General features: G+C 45.1%; 1 protein-coding gene across 2 annotated transcripts in view; it reads right to left on the bottom strand.

The window, feature by feature from the left end:
- LOC147434278 (rRNA biogenesis RRP36-like protein) overlaps positions 1 to 21,609 on the bottom strand; it is a 71,037-nt gene extending 49,428 nt beyond the window's left edge. The window contains exons 1-4 of one of the 2 annotated variants that reach the window (XM_086490832.1): positions 21,215 to 21,609; positions 20,995 to 21,122; positions 20,816 to 20,882; positions 20,549 to 20,601 (exon numbers count right to left, since the gene is read on the bottom strand). In XM_086490832.1, coding sequence (XP_086346958.1) covers positions 20,549 to 20,601; positions 20,816 to 20,882; positions 20,995 to 21,122; positions 21,215 to 21,274 — 308 coding nt within the window. In that variant the 5' untranslated portion in view covers positions 21,275 to 21,609. The remainder of the gene's footprint in view (positions 1 to 20,548; positions 20,602 to 20,815; positions 20,883 to 20,994; positions 21,123 to 21,214) is intronic. The other variant, XM_086490830.1, reaches the window with a different exon arrangement.
- Between the last annotated feature and the right edge of the window lie 2,882 nt (positions 21,610 to 24,491).

Genomic DNA, 24,491 nt, shown 5'->3' with positions numbered 1-24,491 from the left:
GTAACCTTTAAATTAGTGGTGAGGGCCTCACTTCTCAGAGCATCTGGACGCAGAGTCTGAGAGTGAAACCCTAACCACTCTCTTGTACTTTGATGATTGATTAATATAAAAAGAAATACCGAAAGGGGCGCCAATCTTTGGGGCCAATATCTCTAGGCACGGAACTCCACCGGGCCAGTGCAAATCTATTGTGATCTGTGAATTGTTTTGAAGTGGTTATTTGGTGCTGTCGCGGTTGATTCTTGACTTGGAGTGTCCAAGTCTGTTACAGTGGTATCAGAGCACGGCCGATTTCTCTTCTACGAGAAATCCGATCCCCGAATTTTTTTTCCGCGACACCTATGGCTTCAGGCAATGATCAGTCGACTCCCTCTGCATTTGGAGATGCGGGCTGGGATCACAACGAAGATTCAGGCAGAGAGTATGGCCCGCCTTGGCCTACTTAGGCGGAGCGGCGAGAGATAGAGCGTCTGATCAGCGATGCAACAAAGATGATGCTCAATGTTGCCAAGGATCCGAAGATGGCAAAATATATAAACCAGACCTCTTTGAAAGAGGTACAGATGGAGTGGCAGAGAACCACAACACCACTCTCGAAACCCACTATCAAGAAACCTTCTGCCTCCAAAAAAATATACGGAGCAGGAACTGGAGAACGTGGTTGATGCACGGATTGCTCAGCTTTTCGACGTGCAAAAGAAAGACAAAAAACACGGCAAAAAAGCAGAAGAAAGGCACTGACTTCCCGGGATATTTGGGTCGTCGGTTGACATTTGACAAGGCAAGGAAACGGAAGAAGCGTGTTCGATTTGAAGGAGTACCCAGTTCTTCTTCTTCTTCTTCTGACAGTTCTTCTAGCTCCTCGGATTAGAGCGAAGAAGACAGAAAAAGCAAAAAGCGAAGCAAGACACAAAGCTTCGAAAAGGGCAAGAAAAAGGCAAAGAAGGCTACATCTCGCCTAGAGACCGACAATTCTACTGAGGACTCGTCTACAGACAGCTCAGATTCCGATGACGGAAAGTTTTATGCGAACAAGAAGAATTTTTACAAAGCCAACCAGTATGACTTTCTCGAAGATAAAAGCAAGAAAGTCCGAGAGTTTAAGGAAGGTGGCCACTCGATCAAGTTTGATACTTTTCAGGATACTCAGATGCTTCGAAGGCTGTCTTTTATACAGCAGGTTGACATCGCTTTCGCGGGAGGACGCTATTCAGAGCACTCCAAGATTCGGAGAGCTGCCTCTTACTTTAAGGGGAATGCTCGCACTTGGTGGTCCACGCTTCTATTAAGCAAGACTGTGCCAGTTACATGGCTGAAAATCAAGAGGCTTTTTATTTCTTCTTGGTTGACTCAAGAGTTTGAGCGAGATATACGAGCTGCTTGGAACCATCTCCGGATGACCAAGAGCGATACAGTGAATTCTTACTGTCAAAGATTCTGGAGCTCTTTTCTACCCGCCTCTTCATTCAAGAAGATCTCATTCAGAGAACAGATTGAGCAGTTTACCTTGGGTCTACCTACAGAGATCCGAGATCACTGCTTGGAACAGAAGTCGGCTTCTATTCAGGAGTTGATGAGTCATGCGAAGCGGGGCTTTGCCATTCACTCTGGCAGTCTGACCTACCCCACAGATGAGGCCATGACACAACGAGCCGAACAGACTTCTGGGAATGAAAGTAGAAAGAAAAAGAGCAACCCCGAGAAAAATGATGCACGACCCAAGCTTACTCCTAAGAAGAGAGCTCGCTTCATCAGAGAGGGGAAGTGCTTTGGATGCGGGGAACAGGGACATATCTCCGCGAAGTGCCCTAATAAGGCATAGAAAGAACAGAATAATAAAGACGACAACAGGCTTGAGCGTTCGAGAGCAGCTGAGGAATGTGGCAAAAAAGGCAGATAGAAAAGCAGAACTGGTACCACATGGCGTGGGACTTGCACCGAATCAAATGAATGAAAGTACAAACTTTGCCGCTTTTGGGGCAAAGTGAAGGATCAGGAAGCTCTTTTGAAGGAGCCAAGGCCAACTTCTTTTCACTTGGAATTGGCGGCTCGATTTGGAACTACGCCCGACAGACTGACGCCACAGGTGGAGGTAGTTCGACTGGCACCCGGATGGGATGTTGCCATTGCACCGAGCATTGGCAAACTTTGTTTGCAATGACAGGGGTGTTCAGGGCACGCGAGTGACGTTCTACTCGGGATCCCTTGGTACCACAAGAACTACGCCGTGGTTGACTACCGGGCCGAGAAAGCGACTTTGATAAATGAAGGGCTTAGAGATTGTACTTGATGGACTTCAGTTTTCTTACTCATTCTTTTGGGAGAACTTAACGATGGATAAAAGTTGAAAATGTTTTGACCTGAAGAAAAGAACGCCAAGATTTTTTTTTCTCCACGCTCATGCCGATTGCTTTTGAGAGGGCCTGAAGATCATACCATTGATCTGAAATCTGGAAGCACGCCACCGAATCGGCCACCTTATCGTGTGAGCCGTGTACAGAATGAAAAGATTATGAACTCAGTGAAAGACCTCTTGGAAAAGGGTCTTATCCAGCCTAGTACTTCACCGTATTGCTCTCCAGTGTTGTTGGTTTTGAAGAAAGACGGATCTTGGAGAATGTGCATCGATTATAGCACTCTCAACGAAATCACCATCAAGAACAGATTTCCGATTCCTAGGATCGATCATATACTCGACAGGTTACAGGGATCCTCGTGCTTTAGCAGGATTGACTTGAAGAGTGGATATCATCAGATCAGGATAGCGCCAGGAGATGTCTACAAGACAGCTTTTCGGACGACTTTTGGGTTATTTGAGTTTTTGGTGATGCCTTTTGGCTTAACCATTGCTCCTGCGACATTTAACCGGATGATGGACAGGATTTTCCGAGAGTACAGGCTATTTGTTGGCACTTTCTTTGACGACATCATTGTTTTCTCCAAGAATGAGGCAGAACACAGAGATCATATGCTTCAAGTCTTTCAGGCATTACGAGATCACACATTAGTGATTAATGCTAAGAACAGTGAATTTTCCTACCAGAGATACACTTTTTGGGACACATTGTGTCAGTAGCACAGCAGGAGTGCAAATGAACCCGGCCAAGATAGAGACTATTCGTGATTGGCCCGATTTGAGGAATGTCCATGAAGCTAGAAGCTTCTTGGGACTGTGTTCGTACTACAGGCGGTTCATACGAAAGTTTGCAGAGGTTGCTTCCCCTTTGCATATCTTGACACAGAAAGGAGTACCTTTTTCGTGGGGACCCCCAGAGGTGACTGCCTTTCAGGCGTTGAAAGAGAAATTGACTACAGGACCTATTTTGACTTTGCCGGACTTGCAGAAGTCATTTGAAGTATTTTGTGATGCTTGTGGTCGTAGTCTGGGTACGGTCTTGATGCAAGAAGGCCATGTCATAGCTTACGAGAGCCGTTTGTTCTCTAGGCCGGAGATGACAACACAGATCTATGGGAAAGAGCTTTTGGTGGTTATCCACGCTCTTACTCAATGGCGGCATTACCTACTCGGAGCGGATTTTACTGTCTTTACAGACCATCAGAGTTGGCGCTACTTCTTGTCATAGAAGCAGCTTTTGGAAAAGCAGATGCGGTGGACGAACATCTTGTCATAGTTCCACTTCCAGATTGTCCATGTGCAGGGACAGAAGAATGTGGTGGCAGATGCTTTGTCTCGGAAACCGTTGGTTCTAGCTATTTCCGCGATACATCATAGGAGCTTCGAGGATATGGTCGATCAGTATGCCATAGATACAGATTTTGCAGATATTTTCACACGGATACGGGATGGGGAGACAGTAGCGGGATACTCCCTTCGGGAAGGCTACTTGATGAAAAAGACTATGTTGTGCGTTACACAGCCGTTGAGGGAAAAGGTTATGACTGATTGCCACTGTCCACCTTTTACGGGTCACCGCGGCATTGCTACCACCATGAAAGGGGTAGAGAGAGATTTCTTTTGGCGGAGACTGAAGAAGGATATCGAAGAGTTTGTGCGCAGTTGCTCAGTATGCCAGAAGGTCAAGTTTGACAGGCATAAGGCACATGGATTGTTACAGCCTTTACCCATACCCACCCACCCCTGGGAAAGTATTGCAATGGATTTCATTTTTGATCTCCCGAGAACACAGAATGATCACGATGATTTTCCGATTACATGGCACGTCTGAGACGATTGTCTTCGACAGAGACCCCAGATTTATGAGTTTGTTTTGGAAGGCAATTTGGGAGAACATTGGCACGCGGTTGCAGTTCTCGTCATCGTTCCACTTGCAGACTGACGGGCAATCTGAGATTGCCAATTCAGTGATTTTAGATTTATTGAAGTCTTCTATCTCGCATCAGAAGACTCAATGGGAAAAGAACTTACCTTTGGTGGAATTTGCCTACAATAACTCGATACACTCTTCGACGAGGAAGACGCCATGAGAGATTGTTGAAACTGCTGCGAAGGTTCCATCCTTCCTGAGCACGAAAGATTAGAAATTTGAAGCGGATGAATATTCGCGAGATTTGGATATGGCTTTTGCCAAGGTTCGCGAGACTTTGCAAGAGTCTCAAGAACGACAGAAAAAGGCAGCGGATCGCCATCGTCGCGACTGGAAATTGAAGGAGGATGATTGGGTGCTCTTACTTTTGAGAAGGCACACCTAAGAAAGAAAAAAGGAAAAGAGAGGCTTTTTTCCAAAGCTTAGTATGTGATACTACGGACCTTTCCAGATTACTGACAAGATAAATGATGTCTCCTTCCGATTGGAACTGCCAGATACTTGGAGGATTCATAATGCATTGCATGTGAGTCTCTTGAACCCTGTTAAGGGTGATGTGCCTGATGATTGGGAGCCTGATGAGCAACCCAAAGTGGAAGAAAACGAGGAGATCCTTGTTCCTGAACAGATTTTGGCACATAATGATACAAAGAAAGGTAAAGTCCAAAGTCGGTTCTTGGTTTAGTTCAAGAACTTTCCTGCATTTGATGCGAAGTGGATGGAGGAGGAGGACCTAGCAGATACTCCTCGGATTGTGAAACTTTACCTCGATGTTTTGGTTTAGCATAGTCTACTCCAAACGGAACCCAGAAACTCAGCTTGGCCGAAGATCTGGTGCAGTGGGATGCACAAGAGGGGAGTTACTCCGCTCCTTTGTCAACAGATGCCTCGATTTTGATACTAAAGTCACTGATGTCTCTTTGAGCTTCAGGGATACTGAGAGCTGACAGTATTCTGCTGGATGACTTTATGAAATGGAATTCCTGATTATGATATTGATTTGTTCTTGACTTCTTGTGAGTGCAGGAACTGGTAGCCGAAATGACTGCAGCATTTTGGTCTGATTGATCTCGAATAGACATGGTTGCAATAGGGGTTAGTCAATCGGACATCGATGAGGTCCCGATTGGACCTAGATGTGATTGCTAGCTACATTGCCGATAAATCATGGTCTAAGATCCGAATGAATGTTGAATGTCATGTGATGTCCTGTAATGTCTGGTGATGTCCTGTGATGTCGTGTGATGTGACTGTCGATTTTGTACATGTGCTAGATGTGTGTTCCTAGTACGTAGGTACTAACAGTCAGTGTCTACTAAGACGGTTTATGGCTTTTGTCGGTTTTGCAGGCGTAATCGCGGTCGATTATAATGCTTTCAAGAGGGGGGTATGTCACAAAGTGATGACGTGGCGGACAGCAAAAACCCTAATTTCTGCCAGAAACCCTAAAATTCCTGCAAACCCTAATTTCTGCCAGAAACCCTAATTTCCGGAAATCGCGGAGGCGGATTATTAAATTTTTTTTTAAAAAAAATTTGGAAAATGATGAGCGACGCGAATTTTGCTTTTGCTTTTTTTATAAAAAAAAAGAGAAAAGACTCTCAAGAGAGAGAGAGAACTGATGCTTTTGATTTTGAAAGCTTTTGGGGCTCTCCTTTTGGGCATCCCTTGTAACCTTTAAATTAGTGGTGAGGGCCTCACTTCTCAGAGCATCTGGACGCAGAGTCTGAGAGTGAAACCCTAACCGCTCTCTTGTACTTTGATGATTGATTAATATAAAAAGAAATACCGAAAGGGGCGCCAGTCTTTGGGGCCAATATCTCTATGCACGGAACTCCGCCGGGCCAGTGCAAATCTGTTGTGATCTGTGAATTGTTTTGAAGTGGTTATTTGGTGCTGTCGCGGTTGATTCTTGACTTGGAGTGTCCAAGTCTGTTACAGTTTTGCCATTCACTCAAGCACCTTGACCTACCCCACCGATGAGATCGTGACACTAAGAGCTAAACAGACTTCGACAAATGAAAGTAGAAAGAGAAAGAGCAACACAAAAAAGAAGGATGCACGACCCAAGCTTACTCCTCAAGAGAGGGCTCTCTACATAAAGGAGGGGAAGTGCTTTGAATGCGGGGAAACTAGGCATATCTCCACGAAGAGCCCTAAAAAGGCACCGAATGAACAGGATGAAGAAAGGCCAGAAAGTTCTAAAGCAGCTGAGGGACGTGGCAAAAAAGGCAGATAAAAAGTAGAATGGGTACCACATTGCGTGGGGCATGAACCGAATCAAATGAATAAAAGTACAAACTTTGTCGGGCAAAGGGAAAGATCAGGAAGCTCTTTCGAAGGAGCTAAGGTCAACTTCTTGAATTGGTGGCTCGATTTGGAATTACGCCGAACAGGCTGAGGCCACAGGCGGAGGTAGTTCGAACTTCGAGTGGCACCCGCACGGGATGTTGCCATTACACCGAGCATTGGCAAACTTCGTTTGCAATGACTGGGGTGTTTAGGGCAAGCGGAGTTTTACGTAATTGCCTTGGAAGGTTGTGACGTTCTACTCGAAATCCCTTGGTACCACAAGAACAACGTCGTGGTTGACTACAGGGCCGAGAATGCGACTTTGACAAATGAAGGGCTGTACTTGATGAACTTCAGTTTCTTTACTCACTTTTTTTTTGGGGAGAGAACTGAACGATGGATGAAGGTCGAATATGTTTTGACCTGAACAAAAGAACGCCAAGATTTTTCTCCACACTCATGCCGATTGCTTTTCAGAGGGCCTGTGAGGCGAGTTACCACCCGCTCATCCTGAAGATCATACTATTGATTTGATACCGGGAAGCACACCACCGAACCGGCTACCTTACCGTGTGAGCCGATGTCACGAGGACGTGGCAGTTATTAACCATGTCACAAAGATGTGGCAACTGCTAACCTTGGTTGTTGGTTTCTTTCCAATGGGGTTTATTTTATTTGTTTTGAGACCCTCTTTTTGAAGTAGCAAACGGTCGGACATTGTATGGCCAATGTGAATGGTAGATTCACCCGCAGACGGGAAATGGTCGGCACTGGAATTCATATGGTAAGAGGATGTCTAGGCTCAAAGCAAGATCATAAAGGTCCCCCTGTCGCACTTAGCAAGTTGGTGGATACTAGGAAGTGAACTCAATTAAGGCGTAAAGTCAAGGTGTGACTACCAACTGAAAGTATCCAATACTTGGGCCACATTGCACTTTTGGATGCGGTCCCATTGAGGATAGATGGTCAGAAGACCAGTGGAAGCCCAACAGAAGCATCTCCTAAAATTTAGGGAACTGCTATTTTGGGCCGTGAAATGTGTTCGCGTCATTACCTCCGGTATGACTAGGGGAACATTTTATAACTCTGCCACGAAGTCAACTGACGCGTCGGTTGGGATATTTTTAAGCGACGAACCCGAAACGGGAAAATGCTTGTAAATGCGCCAAGTGTCACATTTTTATGCACTTGCCTCTTCCAGAAAAATGGGCGCTGAATTTTTAAGCTGGGAAGGCCTCATTATGCAATCTATCACAGGATAAGAGCTATGGAGTGCTTCCTTTCCCTCTCATGTACAGTGTGGTGCTAGGAGTGATGCCCTGCACACTACACACTGCTCTCTCTCCCCTACGTGCAGTTATGTGATGCCCCACAAGAGGGCTCCTCATTTGACTGATGTACAGCTGTGTGGGTTCATGCTTTTGTGCTGAGGCAAGAGCCTCCTTGAGCAGGAACAGGGGTAGCTAGCTGCTACTCCAAAGCAGGCACTGGTGAGGGTCATAACCTCACCACACAGGTGCAAAATCAGCGCTGTGTATGCGCTGTAATTTTACTGTTTTTCAGCCATACGGACGCCAGAACCTTTGAGAATCGTGCCCCATTGGCAGAGGACAGCTAGGGGACTGTTTGGGGCTGAAAACAGGGGCAAAACCAGTAAATACAGCACGCTGAATTTACTGTTTTTGGGCAGGAATCAGAGGGTATAAGCCCGTGCAAGTGAGTTCTAGCAGGGGAATTGGTTTCGCGCAAGTTTTGGGGCTGTTATGCTGCCGAAATTTGGCCAAATCAAATGGTATCTAGGTGGATACACGTGAAGGATTCCCAGGACCTTACCTTGTAATTTACCCTCCTAAAGAATAAAGAAATACCGAAAGGGGCGCCAATTTTGGGGCCTACAGGTTGTCGGCGTCTGCTCGGAGCATTCTAGCTTCCGAGCCGTGTGTGTGTTCAAGTGTTAATTCCCGTCGCAGGTTCTCTTTGCAAAATGCTTTGTGTGTGTGTCTAAAGTAAAGAATTTCGGGTGAAAGCCAACGCCTACCACCCTACGGGCTGGTTACAGCCGAGCCCAAAACAAAGAGATTATGAACCAAGTGAAAGACCTCTTGGAAAAGGGTCTTGTCCAGCCTAGTACTTCACCATATTGCTCTCTAGTGTTGTTGGTTTTGAAGAAAGACGGATCTTGGAGAATGTGCATCGATTATAGAGCTCTCAACAAAATCACCATCAAGAACAGATTTCCGATTCCTAGGATCGATGATATACTCGACAACTTACAGGGATCCTCGTGTTTTAGCAGGATTGATTTGAAGAGTGGATATCATCAGATCCGAATCGCGCCAGAAGACGTCTAAAGACAACCTTTCGGACAACTTTTGGGTTATTTGAGTTTTTGGTGATGCCGTTTGGCTTAACCAATGCTCCTGCGACATTTAACCAGATGATGGCAAGGATTTTTCGAGAGTATAGACTATTTGTTGGCACTTTCTTTGACGACATCATTGTTTTCTCCAAGGATGAGGCAGAACATAGAGATCATCTGCTTCAAGTCTTTCACGCATTACGAGATCACAAGTTAGTGATTAATGCAAAGAAAAGTGAATTTTTTTCCTACCAGAGATACACTTTTTGGGACACATTGTGTCATCAGCAGGAGTGCATATGGATCCAGTCAAGATAGAGACTATCCGTGATTGGCCCGATTTGAAGAATGTCCAGGAAGTTAGAAGCTTCTTGGGATTGTGTTCGTACTACAGGCGGTTCATTCGAAAGTTTGCAAAGGTTGCTTCCCCTTTGCATATCTTGACATAGAAAGGAGTCCCTTTCTCGTGGGGACCCACAAAGGTGACTGCCTTTCAAACCTTGAAAGAGAAATTGACTACGGGACCAGTTTTGACTTTGTTGGACTTGCAGAAGTCGTTTGAAGTATATTGTGATACTTATGGTCGTAGTCTGGATGCAGTCTTGATGCAAGAAGGCCAATGTCATTGCCTAAGAGAGATGATTGTTCTCAAGGCCGGAATTGACAGCACAGATTTGTGAGAAAGAGCTTTTGGCGGCTATCCATGCTCTTATTCAGTCGCGACATTACCGACTTGGAGCCAATTTTACGATTTTTCACAGTTGATGGGAGTTACGCTACTTCTTGTCACAGAAGCAGCTGTGAAAAAGCAGATGCGGTACGGTTTACTTATGGATTATCCATGTGCAGGGACAGAAGAAATTGGTGGCAAATACTTTGTCCCGAAAGCCGTTGGTTTTGGCTATTTCCGCGATACATCATAGGAACTTCGAGGATATGGTCGGTCAGTACGCCACAGAACAAATTTTGCAGATGTATTAAGTTGAATACATAAAGGGGAGATAGTAGCAGACTATTCCATTCAGGATGCCTACTTGATGAAGAATACCATGTTGTGCGTTACACAGCCGTTGGGGAAAAGGTTCTAACCGAATGCCACTGTCCGCATTTTACGGGTCACCGATGCATTGCTACCACCTTGAAAGGGGTAGAGAGATACTTCTTTTGGCCGAGACTCAAGAAGGATGTGGACGAGATTGTGCGCAGTTGCTTGGTATGCCAGAAGGTCAAGTTTGACAGGCATAAAGCACAGGGAATGTTACAGCCTTTTACCCATACCCACCCGCCCCAAGGAAAGTATTGCAATGGATTTCATCTCCCGAGAACACCGCGTGGGCACGACTGTTTATTGCCCAGGTCTTCAGATTACATGGCATGCCTGAGACGATTGTCTCCGACAAGACCCCAGGTTCACAAGTTTGTTTTGGACGGCTATTTGGGAGAACATAGGCATGCGGTTGCAATTCTCGTTCCACCCATAGACTGACGGGCAATCAGAGATTACTAATTCAGTGAAACACGATTAACTCATTGATGGGGAAGGTGCCATTTGAGATTCTTGAATTTGCTACGAAAGTTCCACCCTCCCTTAGCACGAAAGATAAGATTTTTCTTTGAAGCTGACCAGTTCACGAGGGACTTGGTCCGGAAGGCTTTGCAGAAATTTCAGGAAAGACAGAAAAAGGCAGCAGATCGCCATTGTCGCGATTTGAAATTGAAGGAGAATGATCGAGTGCTCTCACATTATGGGAAGGCACTCCTGAGAAAGAAAAAAAAGGGAAAGGAGCGGCTTCTTTGAAAACTTAGCATGACATAGTGTGGACCTTTCCAGATTTTCCGAAAAGATAAATGATATCTCCTTTGGATTGAAGCTGCGAGAATACTTGCGAGATTCACAATGTTTTTCATGTGAGTCTCTTAAAGCCTTTGAAGGCGATGTGCCCGATGATGGGAAGCTAGATGTGCAACCCGAATTGGACGAACACGAGCAGATACTCGTTCCAGAACAGAAATTGGCATAGAAAGAAAGAAAGAAGGTAAAGCGAACTTACGGTTCTTGGTTAAATTCAAGACCTACTTCGCAATGGATGCCGAAGCGAATGGAGGAGAAAGACCTAGCAGATATTCCTCGGAATGTGAATCTTTACCTTGAAACTTTTGGTTCTACTCCAAATGGAACCCAAAATTCAGCTTGGCCGGAGATCTGGTGCAATGAGTTTGCACAAGAGGGGAGTTACTCCGCTCCTTTGTCAACAAATGCCTCGATTTTTTAATACTAGAGTCACTGATGTCTCTTTGAGCTTCACGGATATTGAGAGCTGACAGTATTCTGCTGGATGACTTTATGAAATGGAATTACGGGAAAATATGAAACTGACTTGTTCTTGACTTGTTTAAGTGCAGGAACTGATAGACGAAATGACTGCATCATTTCGGTCTGAATAATCTTGAATAGGCATGGTTGCAATAGGGGTTAGTCAATCGGGCATCTATGAGGTCCTGAGTGGATCTAGATGCAATTGCTAACTGCATTGCCGATAAATCATGGTCTAAGATCCGAATGAATGTTGAATGTGATTTGTCATGTGATGTCCTTTGATGTTGTGTGATGTGACTGTCGATTGTTACATGTACTAGATGTGTGCTCCTAATGCGTAGGTACTAACAGCCAGTGTCTGATAAGACAGTTTATGGCTTCTGTCTGTTTTGCAAGCGTAATCAAGGGCGATTACAATGCTTTTTAGAGGGGGGTATGTCACAAATTGGTGACGTGTCATGCTTGGGCGGCAGAGGACACCCCGATAGAAAATGCTGACGTGGCTGCAGATTTTCGGCGGGGCTGACACGTGGCACTGTCGTACGGGATCCCATGATTTTCGGCAACTGTACGAACTTCCGTGTTTGGCGGGCTGATCAACGGCAACTTTTGCTGCTTTATGCTACGCAATTGAATAAAGAGAGAGCTTTTGTTTGCTTTATTCCACACACACACACACACAGATGGTGAAAAGTAGAAGGCTTTTGCTTTATTTTAAAAGCTTTTGATTTTCAGCTTTTGGGCTTTGCTTTTAGCATCCCTTGTAATCTATAAATAAGCAGGTAGGCCAGAGTTATCGGGGAACGCCTATATGGGGGCTTGGAACGCCGGAACGGCGTTCCGGCCGGTCAAAAATCCCTGGAACGCATCGGAACGAACTGCCGTTCCGACAGACAGGCCATCACCGGAACGGACCGGCTGGAACGGGGCGGAACGGGCCGGAACAGGCCGGAACCGCAGCAACGGGCAGAAACGGGCAGTTTTCCAACTTTTAAAAATGTAGCTGTTTGGGAAATTTGGGCAGCCAACGGCCATTTACAGCCCTATATAAATTCCCCCTTCCCCCATTCTTCACCAAAGCATCAAAGAAGTTTGAAGGGGGCCATCTCTCCCTTGCTCTCAACTCTTGAGTCTCAAGCCATAGGGGCCTAGCCTCTAGCTCTCAAGTTTCAACCTCTCTCTCTCTTGGGCTAACCCTCAAGGCTCAAGGGTCAAACTCTCTCTCTCGGTCTCAACTTCCAAGAGGTGAAGCCTCTCTCTCAAGCTCTCTATCTCAACTTCTCATTGCTCAAGCCTCAAGCAAGAACGGAATCAAGCCTCTCTCTCTCTCAAGCCCTCTCTCAAGCTATCTCTCTCTCTCAAATCCTCAAAGATCAAGCTCTCTCTCTTTCACGGATAATCCATGGCCTCTTCTTCTCGTTCAACCCCCTCCGTTCATGCGGGCAACACTCAAAAGGCGAAGGAATGGTCGTGGTGGGATGAAGTGACCTCGGAGGGCACCTTGTCGGCGGCGGGAGGTTCTCGTGCATGGGGATGCAAGCTATGCTCTTACACACAGAAAGGGGGGCATGACAAAGTGAGGGCACACTTTCTTCGAGTGTCGGGACATGAGGTGAAATTTTGTGCCAACGTAACCATCGAGAAGAGGAGGGAGCTCGAGGAAAAGGATCGGCAATTCAACCATAAAGCCAAGCCGGCACGCAAAGGTATTGATCCAAAGACCCTCATTTTCCCTTCTTCCTCTCTACCCGGTGTAGGTGTTGGTGCATCTTCACAAGGTCCAATTCGTCGCCAAAAGACCCTTGCCACCTCTTGGGACCCAAAGAAGAAGGAAGAGGTGGATGCGGCCGTGGCCCGATTCTTCTATCACGACCATATCCCATTTGTCGCAGCGAGGTATGTTCATTGTTTTATGATTTATCAATCTTCTCTCTCACTTCTTCCGTTATCGACGGTTCCACTTTTTTGATACTAACCTCTTCTATGTTTGATCGAAATAGGTCGGAGTATTGGAAAGTCATGGTGCAACTGATAGGAGAGTATGGCACCGGCTATGTGCCGCCATCTTCAGAGGCTCTCTGAACCACCTTGCTCGATCGAGAGAAGGCTATCGTGGAGCAAGCAACCCTCAACATTCAGCGTCTTTGGGCAAAACATGGCGTTTCCCTCATTGTCGATGGGTGGAGCGATACAAGGAAGAGATCTATCCATGGTCTCGTCGCATACTCCAGTGGAGAGATGTACTTTGTGCACTCTCATGATGCCACTGAGAGTGGCAAGTCCGCCGATGTCCTCTCTGCAGAGTGGACAGCGGCCATAGAAACCATCGGTGAGCAACACGTGGTGGCCTTTGTCACAAATGGGGAGGCATCAAACAGGGCGGCAGCAGCTATCATAGAGGGCCACTATCCGCATGTGACAGTGTGCTTTTGCATGGCACACTGCTTGAACAACCTTCTAAAAGACATTGGCAAGCTAGACTGGATTGCTCCAGTCATTGCTGATGCAGTGAAGATAGTTACTTTCATCAACAATCACAACTTGGTTCGGAGTGAGTACCTCAAGAGGTCGGGCGGCAAAGTGCTTCTAAAGTATTCAGATACCCGCTTCGCATTCAACTTTCTTCTTGTGCGCAGGCTGTCTGAATGTCAAAATGCGGTCCGACAGGTCTTCATCAATGATGAGTTCACCACCTCCCCCTATGCAAAGACAGTTGCAGGGATTTTGTGCAAGGATAAGGCAGAGGATCTTGAGTTCTGGAAGGAGCTCAAGAGTCTAGATGCATAGGTAAAACCGGTGGTTCATTTGCTTCGAGTTCTGGATGGCATGGATCCTTGCATTGGCAAGATTTATGAGGCAATGGACCGCATGATTGAGCAGCTTGCACAGCTTGAGCTGAACGCAGAGCGATATGAGGAGATCCATGCGCTTTGCAACTCGAGGTGGAATTCATATGCCTCTCCTTTACACGGGGTAGCGTACATGGTGGATCCAGAGTTCCAAGGTGCAAGGCAAGAGACAGATAGGGAAGTCATGAACCAATTTACAGAGATCTTAAACAAGATGGTTCTAGACAGAGATGGGCGACGCATTGTCAGCTGAGACAGTACAGAGAGATGCGGGGGTCATTTGGCAGTCCAGATGCTCAAATTGATCGCAGGAAAATAGGTTCAGTGCTTTGGTGGGAGGACTATGGCTATGATGGCCCTGAGCTTCAGAGATTGGCGATCCGTATTCTCAGCCAGTCAGTTAGTACCTCATGCTTGGAGCAATTGTGGAGTACCTTTAGCCACATTGCTTCCAAGAAGAGGAATCGGCTTGGAGTGGAGAAGGCTAATGATCTTGTCTTCGTCAACGCAAATTTGAAAATGCTTTGCAAGAGTACAAACAAACAGACAGATCCTTTTACACAGTGGGAGATGGAGCAAGAGGCTTCTCAGGCGGGTGGAGATGCACATCCACCAACACCAGGTACTTCATCTGTGGCTGAGATCGAGCCGGACCTAGACCTCGATGATGAGGAATGGGAGGATGTGCATGATTTACAGCCGGCTACTACGGATTGGGAGGCCTCTCAGGCTAGTGGCTCTTGAGTCTTGAGTCTTTGCCATTTATCCTTACCTTTTTGTATGGCTGCTTGAGCCTTGCCCTCTTTGCCATTTGTAGCTACTAGCATCTTTATGGTATTTGTCACCTTCAGTCTTTTGGTATTGTGGTCACTGAAGTATGGTTTGAACTTTGTCCCCCTTTGGTTTTTTTGTAGCACCTTGGCCGCTGGCGGCCCTTGAGGCTTGTTACTATGTTAGCCATAATTAATTCCAAAGTGTTATCTCTAACTACTACTCTTGCAATTATTTGAGAGCATTGTGTATGTACTATGGGCATTGTGTTTGCTCATTGTGGTTCATCTGGCTATGTACTCTGGGCGCCTCACATCCCAATCAAGTCATAATAAGGTTAAATGGTCTTCAAATCGTGTTTTTTGTGGGTATTATTAGAGTCAAAGGACTCTAATACTACTTGTATTCAAACACATAACGCTAAAAAAAAAATATTTGGGTGTTTTTTTAGCCTGCCGTTCCGCGCCGTTCCCGTTCCGGGCCCATTCCCGTTCCCCCGTTCCGCAGGGAGGCCCGTCGCCGTTCCCGTTCCGCGTTCCGGGTAACTCTGAGGTAGGCCTCTCACAACTCAGAGCATCCGGAAGCAGAGTCTGAGTGTGAGCGCCTGCCCGCACTCTTGTACTTTGAACTCAGATTAATACAAAAAGAAATACCGAAAGGGCGCCAGTCTTTGGGGCTAATATCTCTAGGCAAGAAACTCCGTCTGGCCAGTGTCGAGTCAATTGTGAAGTGTGAACCGTTTTGAAGTATTTATTTGTGATGTCGCGGTAGATTCTTGACTTGTTGGAGTGTCCAAGTCTTTTACAGGTTCGCACAAGAATACGAATGAGACGTGATTACTGACTAGAACCATGTTCGGATGGTCAAGATAAAATCTTTGGATTCTTATTGTAAAAGATTCTCGGAAATTTTTCTACCTGTTTCATCCTTTAAGAAGATCAGTTGTAAGGAGCAGATTGAACGATTTTGTTGTGGACTTCCCAACGAAATTCAAGACTACTGTCTCGAAAGGAAGTCCGAGTCTATACAACAGTTGATGGGACACTCAAAGCGGAGATTTGCTATACATTCGGGTAACTTGACTTACCCATCAGATGAACCTTCCACGAGTCATAGCAGAAACAACCGACGAAGAGATAAACGACCTTCACTCACAGAAGACCAAAGAGATGGACATTTCAAAGCAGGAAAGTGTTTTGAATGTGGAGAACAAGGACATATCGCTACACAGTGCCCCAAAAGGGCACAAGAATCAGGATGACCGGCAGATTGAAAGGACAATAGGAAGAGGCAATACTCGTTCCAGAACAGATTTTTGAACTAGCATTATTTTGCTTTATGAATTTAAGAAACAAGACTTTTTTGAAAGATGATTTTAAATTTTGAATAAAACTAATGTTTTATGAAAGAAACTGTTAATTCTAGAAAAAAGGAGCAGAGTTAAGAATGAGATGGAGCAATGACAGGTCCCGAATGAACCTGATAACGAATCATGAATCACGACTGATCCAATGGAATGAATGACTGGACCACTCTATTCAGTATGAACTTAGTGATGGATTGGGATCCCCGAAAACGATTCTTGCACACGATAGTGCTTGAGGCAACAGATTCTCACACACGAATCAATTTCTATGTGATTGATATGATGTGAATGTGCACTGACTGAGTCGTCTTTGTGCAAAACTGGATTTGTGTTGGTCTAGTGCGTCGGTACTTAGAGTCAGTGTCTACTGAATTGGTTTATGGCCTCTATCTGTTTTGCAGGCGTAATCAAGGGTGATTACAACTCTTTCAAGAGGGGGGGTATGTGTCACAAGACTTACACCACATGCCACGGAAAAGAACAGACTGAACAAACTTTTAGCACTTTAAATCACGACTAAACGGAAAGAGATAGACGACACAGAAAGTGGCAAAGTTCCACCCAAGAGAGCATTTGCTCCAAACCTTGGCGCCACTTGAGCTCAGTACAATGCCGATACTCCACGCTCTGCACCTCCGTGCTGAAGCGTGTCAGAGAATGAGCCCTTTGCACATGTGTTAAAGGCCCTTGGCCTCAAAAGCAGTTACATGAAAAGCAGTAAACTCAAAAGCATTTGGTCCAAAAGCGTTGCACCTAAAAAGCTGCCAACGCGTTTTATGGAAGTTCGTACAAACTACCACGTCAGCACAATCAGCGCAAATTGCAGAATTCTGTATTCTTTGCCACGTCCACCGCAGTCCTGCGCAAATTGCGGAAATCCATACTGCTCTGCCACGTCATCAGCTGGTTACGCTATCTTTTGTGTGTGTGAGGGTCCAGCTTATGTCACTTGGGCCCCATCGGACGAGGTCCCATAAGTTGGTAGGACGACTTCTTCTTTTGTTGCTTCTTCTAAGGTTTAGGCCCCTTGGCCGAGATCTGTAGGTTGGCTCCATTCTTCGATGGCTTGACACGTCAACAATTTTTGACAGGTATGTCACAAATTGATGACATGGCATGTCCATAAGTGTACCCAACTTGTAGGGCACCTGTCGATAAGGCCCTAGGGACACTAGGAAAAAATAGAAGAACGCGGATTGGCTGGTGTATGGATTTTCCACAACACGGTGAGATGCTGACGTGATTGTTCGTACGGATTTCTGCATATCGCGCTAGCTGTGATGACGTGGCAGACCGTACAAAAAAACGCAATTTGTGCTCCCTGATTTGGACGCTAGCTTTTGGGAGGCCAGTGCTTTTAAGTTGCAAGCTTTTCATGTATTGCTTTTCCCCTAGGCCAAGGGCCTTCAAATAAGCCCTTTGGGCACTCTGGCTCACTGCGCTCACGAGCCAGTGAGCAGAGGCGACCCAAGGGCAACTGTGCTTTGCTCAATTATTAATACAAAAAGAAATACTGAAAGGGACGCCAATCTTTGGGCCAATCTCTCTGAGCACGAAACTACGTCGGGCCGTGTTGACTCAATTGAACTATGATTTAAGTGTGAAGTGTTTAAACTTTAAACTGATCCTCTCTCGTATGTCGTGCCAAATTCCGGAATTGGGGTGTCCAAGTTTGTTAAAATAGATGTTTGATGAAGGCGACCAAGTAGAGCACTTGCGGTTCTATAAACCTTAAGCGTCCACCGCAGTTAAAAGTACGGTGGTTGCTTAAGGTGGGCAGTCGTTCATCATAGTGCAAAATCAATCCATTGCATCCAGGGCCCACCAAATGGAGCTCTCTCTCTCTCTCTCTCTCTCTCTCTCTCTCTCTCTCTATATATATATATATATATATATATATATATATATATATATATATATATATATATATATATATATATATATATATATATATATATATATATATATATATATATATATATATATATATATATATATGTATGTATGTATGTATGTATGTATGTATGTATGTATATGTGTGTGTATGTATGTATGTGTGTGCGTATGTATGTGTGTATGTATGTGTGTCTGTATGTGTGTATGTGTGTATGTATGTATGTATGTATGTATGTGTGTCTGTATGTATGTATGTATGTATGTGTGTGTGTATGTCTGTATGTGTGTATGTGTGTGTATGTGTATGTATGTACGTACGTATGTATGTATGTATGTATGTATGTGTGTGTGTGTGTAGAGAGAGAGGCAGGGGGGGGGAGGGGAGGGGAGGGGGGGGCTTGAACTGTCACAAGATTGTGATACCCGCTATATATATTTGTTGGTTCTTTCCCTTGATTTTTATTTTGAATTTTGGGACCCTCTTGTTAAAATCAAAAATGCCCAGACATTGCATGGCCACTGTGAAACGGTTGTTGACCGAGAGTTTCAGAAGGGTAGGTCTCCACGAGATGGTGGGGCAATCGGCATTGAAATTCGAGCAGTAAAGAGTTGGCTAGGCTCAATTTAAAGTCATTTAGGCCCCTTGGCAAGACTTTTAAGTTGGTGGGTACTAGGAAATAAAACCAAAGGGAGTCAAAAGAACACTTGGCAATAGGGGAGTTGTATACAGGCCAACACACAGTTTCCAGGAAGCCTCATCCAAGAGGGGGCACCCAAAGTTGAGAGTGGAGGCTGATTTTTGTCATAGTCACAAGGGACGCATTTCGGGACGGGGAACGGGGGACGGGGCTCAAATGGATTTTAGTGTAAAAAAGAGGGCGGGACGGCAAGTGGGGACGGAAAAGTGGGGACGGGAAGCCCGAAAAAGGGCGTCCCCTGTTACTATGATTTTTGTGCATCGTGCTTTACGATGTGTGGGTGAGTAGTGGGTGCAGGTTTCACAGCTTTAATGGAAAGCTTGTCTTCTCCCTTGTCTCATGTAGCGCGATGATTTGCTCTCGCGCATCTCCCCCTTTTTGGCACATATGGTAATGCCCCACTAGTTGGGCTTCTCAGTTGAACATGTACAATTCTGAGGGTTTCATGCACATTTGCCGAGGCAAGAGCCTTCTGAACAGTATAGGATTAGCTAATTGCTAATCCCCCACAGGTCTGCACAGTTCCATCGCAAAGAATCGCGAAAACGGAGAATTTTCTCGCGTGGAAACTTGTCCATTCCAAAGGGGAACTATCCCATTGCGTGCGGGAGCGTCTTAACGCGTAGACGTGTTCGCTCCACCCAAAACGATCCAAAACATAAAATTACAGCCTGCTGTGTTTTTTTTGCAGGTTAAGGGTTTCGCACCTATAACGCCAAGGGAGCCTTAGGAAAGTCGTGGGTGCTTGTACAGGACAATATAGAGAGATTTCCCATGAGGAATCTCGTTTAATTCAAAGGGCAAGTGACCCTAAAGGTGCGAGAGCTCAAGGGCTACAATATGTGATCGGAACGCAAATCGGAGAGCAAAACGAAGAATTACAGCTTGCTGTGAATTTGCAAGTTTAGGGTTTTGGGCAGTTTTGACGCCTACAGGTCCTAGGAGCTTTGGGGAAGCAAGGAATCACCAAACAGGTGTTTTGGTGCATTTTGGAGGCCAAAAACAGAGAATTCAGCGTGCTGTAATTTCTCGTCAGGTTTTGTAAAGTGCTCTGAAGTACGTGGAAAGTCACTGTTTACTTGGGATTTTGTCCGTGGAGACTTCTAATGTGGTTATGTTGCCAAAATCGGGTTAGAATAGGGAAATTTCAGCCCGATAAAGGTGGGACAACCGGTAGAAGCTTACAGGTTTTTATCAAGTGTGATAAGAATAAGGGGCGCCGGCCAACAAGGTGTGGTTGTCCGCTTGGAAGCACTCTAGCTGCCAAGCCGTGTTTTTGTTTGAAGTGTTAAATTCCATTCACAAGTTTATTCGTGAAGTTCCTCTGTGTCGTAAAATTTAAGTAAAGATCGGGTGAAAGCTAAAGTCTACCCCCCCACAGGCCGGTTTCATGAACCCTTTCTATTACTTGAGAAAAATTACAAAAAGCTCAAAGGGACAAGGAAGCTTCCAATTTCTCTCTCTTATCTACAAGGGCTATGCCAGAGAAGGCATGTCACCTAGAAGACTACTTTATCATTCTCAAGCTTTCATTGCTACAACGTATTCTTACAAGCGAAAGTCAAATCTTGCACCTAGATTAGCACATGAATCAAAGTCGCAATTACTACATTGATTTGCAGGTCCCAAGAAGAACTTAGGAGCACCAACTGGCTTTAGAAAGGTGACACCTTGGAAATAAAACTCTGAACAAGATAAAGCTCTCAGCACTTACTTAGACTCCTCGTAGCTGCCACACAAATTTTCGAACCTTGGGTCTCTCAAAACCTATTTGTGAAGCAGCAAGATTTACAAAATTAAAATCCACAATTATAACTAGTATAATGGCAAGAAAACCACAAAAAATGATGTTTCAACCCTGCTCCAAATACAACAATTAAACACCAAATAAACATTTTAGCACTAATATAAGTGATCTTAATGGCAACGATTAAAGGTAACAACAAGTAACTACCGAAAACATGAATGTCAAGGCACTTACACGTTTAGGGGCTTGAATCACCTCCCGAAATCGGCCTACGGGCTTTTTACTTGACATCTCAACAGGTCTAGAAGCCAAAAACATGTACAGCAGTACATTCCTTACTCTTACTGTCTTAATCAAACAGCCCCAGAATCAAGCACACACACACAGAAAACCAAAACAAAAGGACAGTTTACCTATTCTTATTTGCACGTTTGGGGACAGACTTCTGTGCAGGAAAGGGGCGAAAAGAGGAGCTGCCATTGCTACGAGCCTTCTGAAGCTCCTCAAAAGGAACTTCCGAAATCTGGCCCTGGATATCCTCCTGTGGCGGGACTCTCTCTCTCTCTCTCTCTCTCTCCACACCCACACACACACACAGACACAAAACGCTCAACAAGGATGATGGGTAGGTACCTCCTCGCTAACGTCCTCGGCGCTTGAAGGAAGATCATCTTCACTGTCGTGTTGAGCCATCAAGGTTGGAATTTAATTGAAAGTGTCTTTGACGTTGTCGAGTTGTCGGTCAAAACATAAATTACCGAAATGCCCTTCACTAAACCCCCCCCCTCTCTCTCTCTCTCTCTCTCTCTCTCTCTGCCTCGCTCGGTGCGTGTCGAAGCGCTCTCTCTCTCTCTCTCTCTCTCTCTCTCTCTCTCTCTCTCTCTCTCCACAAACACAGCAGACTCCTGCCTGCAAGGGGTGTGCGCTGAGCCTGCCTGCGAGGATGGGTTGCCTCCAAGGGCGCCTCTCTCTCTCTCTCTCTCTCTCTCTCTCTCTCTCTCTCTCTCTCCGTGTTGCCCTCTTTCTCTCTCGCGGGTGGGTGAACGGGGTGTGGTTGGGGTGGGCTGCGTCGGTCGTTTCCTGCAGGTCTGAAAGTGCCATTGCACTTTTTAGTGCTATTGAAATTATCATTAAACCTATTCCAATATGCTCCTCCTCTACTAACATAATATGGCGCCTCTGAGACCCTTGCCACGTGTTGCTATATGCGAGCTGAAGGCTTGAGACAAAAAAAAAATTGAGCTGGCAAGAAAGAGCACACGCTCACTATAACGGCGCCTTCGAATGAGTATACTGACGCTTGGTGGTGGCTCTGCCAGGCTTTCAAATACATTAGTTGCTTGGTGACGGCCGAAATTCAAATTCTTTGCAGTAGATGTAATCTGTTGCCCTCAGACCTGCCCACAACAACAGCCTGCCCTCAGACCTGCTACGTGAAGTACAACAGAGAGAGAGAGAGAGAGAGAGAGAGAGAGCAAGCTCGTATTTCCTGGCACCTTACAACTGAGAGAGAGAGAGAGAGAGAGTGCAAGCTCATATTCCCTAGCACCTACTCCCGAGTCCCAGTGCTCCGTGAAGTACAAACGAGAGAGAGAGAGAGAGACGCAGAGAATAGCAAGGTGTGACAACATCTGCAAGGTATTTCAAAGGTCATTGCAACACAATGTGTGTGTGTTGTGTGTTGCAAAGAGAGAGAGAGAGAGCATGAATAGAAGAAATCCACCTCCAAGCACCTTGAAGAAACATCGACTACTGTGTAGAAACAGTAGGCACGCGCGTGTGTGTGTGTGTGTGTGTGTGTGTGTGTGTGTGTGTGTGACCGCCAGGACCTGTGAGGCGTTGAACGAGTTGGCAGAAGTGCCAAGTGGAAGGGAAAAATTACTCAACATGGATATGGATATACTCCAAATCATCGACAATTTTAGCATCCTCAATACTAAGGTTATGACCAAGTGGGTGGACTTGTGGACGATAGCAAAGGCAAGGCGTTTGGGAGAGAGGGAAGTATGGAAGCAAGCTCATGGAGGCAGGAGGGCACCCTCGGTTCCTCAACACCTTGCATGTTTCCCAGAACTCATTAGTGCCGAGTGGATCCATGAGAGAATGACCGAAGCTATGGTGCGTGGAGAGGACATCACCGACAAAGAATGAGAGTATGCACGAGGTTGCGTGCCAAAGGTACAGTACACATATGTTTACGATCATATTGCATATAGTTTTTTTCTTAATTTTACCTTTTGTAATTGATAGTATAACTCAATTTTCTATTTTATAGTGTCTTTCCTTTAACTCTATGTGGTCAAAGGGGTTGACACTTTTGTACCCATGACATAGACGAGCGTCGAACCACCATGGATTGTGGCATCATGAGTAACTTTGACCCAAATGGTGATGAAGCCAGGTACTGTGGGACTATTAAAAGGATTCTAAAGGTCGATTTTTAGAACCTTTTATACCTTCATCTTTGAGTGCAAATGGTTTGGAAATGTGTCTAGACGCCATGAGAATGCGCTATTCATATGTGTACTAAGTCTTCTCTCTCCTTGTATTGTCTTTAGATGGACCTTCTTAGCCGTCATACCTTAACATCAAACCCAACAAGTGCCTGATAGGTATATGGTTGACCCATAGATCTGGGTCAAGGAGAAGATTCAAGAGGGCAATGTCAAAGTACAGGGATATGTTCTTTATCTTAACATATGCTCACTGGACTAGATATACCGAGCCGTGAATTCATCCTTAGTAAGAAGGCACTTATGCTCAACCAAAGATATGGCTTGTGCAAGAAAGTCATAATCCGATTCTAGAAGAAGTGAAATGGTGGAAACTGATTCTATTAATCAATTCAGTAAAACCTTAAACGTAATACTGGATGTGATTAATTTAATGATAGTTTTTTTGTTAGCAATAAAAAAACTCAAAGCTGAATATTTTAGCGCTAATTAAGCTGTCAACAAGAGCAAGGTAGTTCCTTTTTTATTTTTTAAAAATAAATTCATGTTTTTCATGCTTCTTGCAAAACCAGAATAGAGGAAAAAATTTGAATGTTTAAGTGCCAAAGCTAAAATTAACAGTATGCGTGGTAATATTTGGTGCGCGGTAATATCACTTTAATTTACAGTAACATGAGCGATTATATTCACGGTAATATTCGCGATAATATTAAATTCACAAATGCTGGCAATTGTGGCCCTCTGTCTCTTCTTTGGAAAGGTCATTTTGCACTCTCTCTCCTCCAAACGCGATAAAGGGCGGCAGTAAACAACTTGGGTGTTTTATAGTGGTGATACATTGTAGCCAATTGTTTCCTTGTATTTGGCCGCCGTTATGCAGCACTCACTGAAAATGTACAGGTTATCAACCACTAAATGAGTTTTTCATAGCATGAGATGGTGTTAGCCAAGCGGATGTGACCTTCTATTGTGGTTTCAATGCTCGACCGAGCGTGCAGAGAAATTCAATTTTTCCTTCACAAAAGGCAAACTCGGCAAACATTATGCAGGCAGACAGACTTGAACTCAACCCGTTGTCATTTAGATGTTTCAGCACTCCATCTTAACTACCTCACCATAACTCCCACGATGTCAAGAATTAGTTCCCATCTCTGATAAAAGACGAGCAACAAGATCACCAAAGTGTTGTAGGGGAGAGATAGAGAGAGGTGGCGGCTATTAGAGAGATGTCACGAGAAGAGAGAGAGAAGGAGAGATATAAAAGAGAGGGAGACAACCAAATTCTTACATTATTCATTCATTCCATGATTCATTTCCCTCTTTTATAACTTCCACATGCCCCTTTGTGCCTCCTCCTAGGCAACCCTTAAATGCTCCCATAGACCTTAATGTAAAGCATAGAGAGTAGTGCACTTTACGATTCAACAATGCCCTATGAGACCAAATGGTCACAATCC

This window comes from Adiantum capillus-veneris, chromosome 19, assembly GCF_014529385.1.
Source record: "Adiantum capillus-veneris isolate H3 chromosome 19, ASM1452938v2, whole genome shotgun sequence".
Lineage (NCBI taxonomy): Eukaryota > Viridiplantae > Streptophyta > Polypodiopsida > Polypodiales > Pteridaceae > Adiantum > Adiantum capillus-veneris.
The sequence above is the reverse complement of the archived record's forward strand: the minus strand, read 5'-3'. Positions and strand labels throughout refer to the sequence as shown.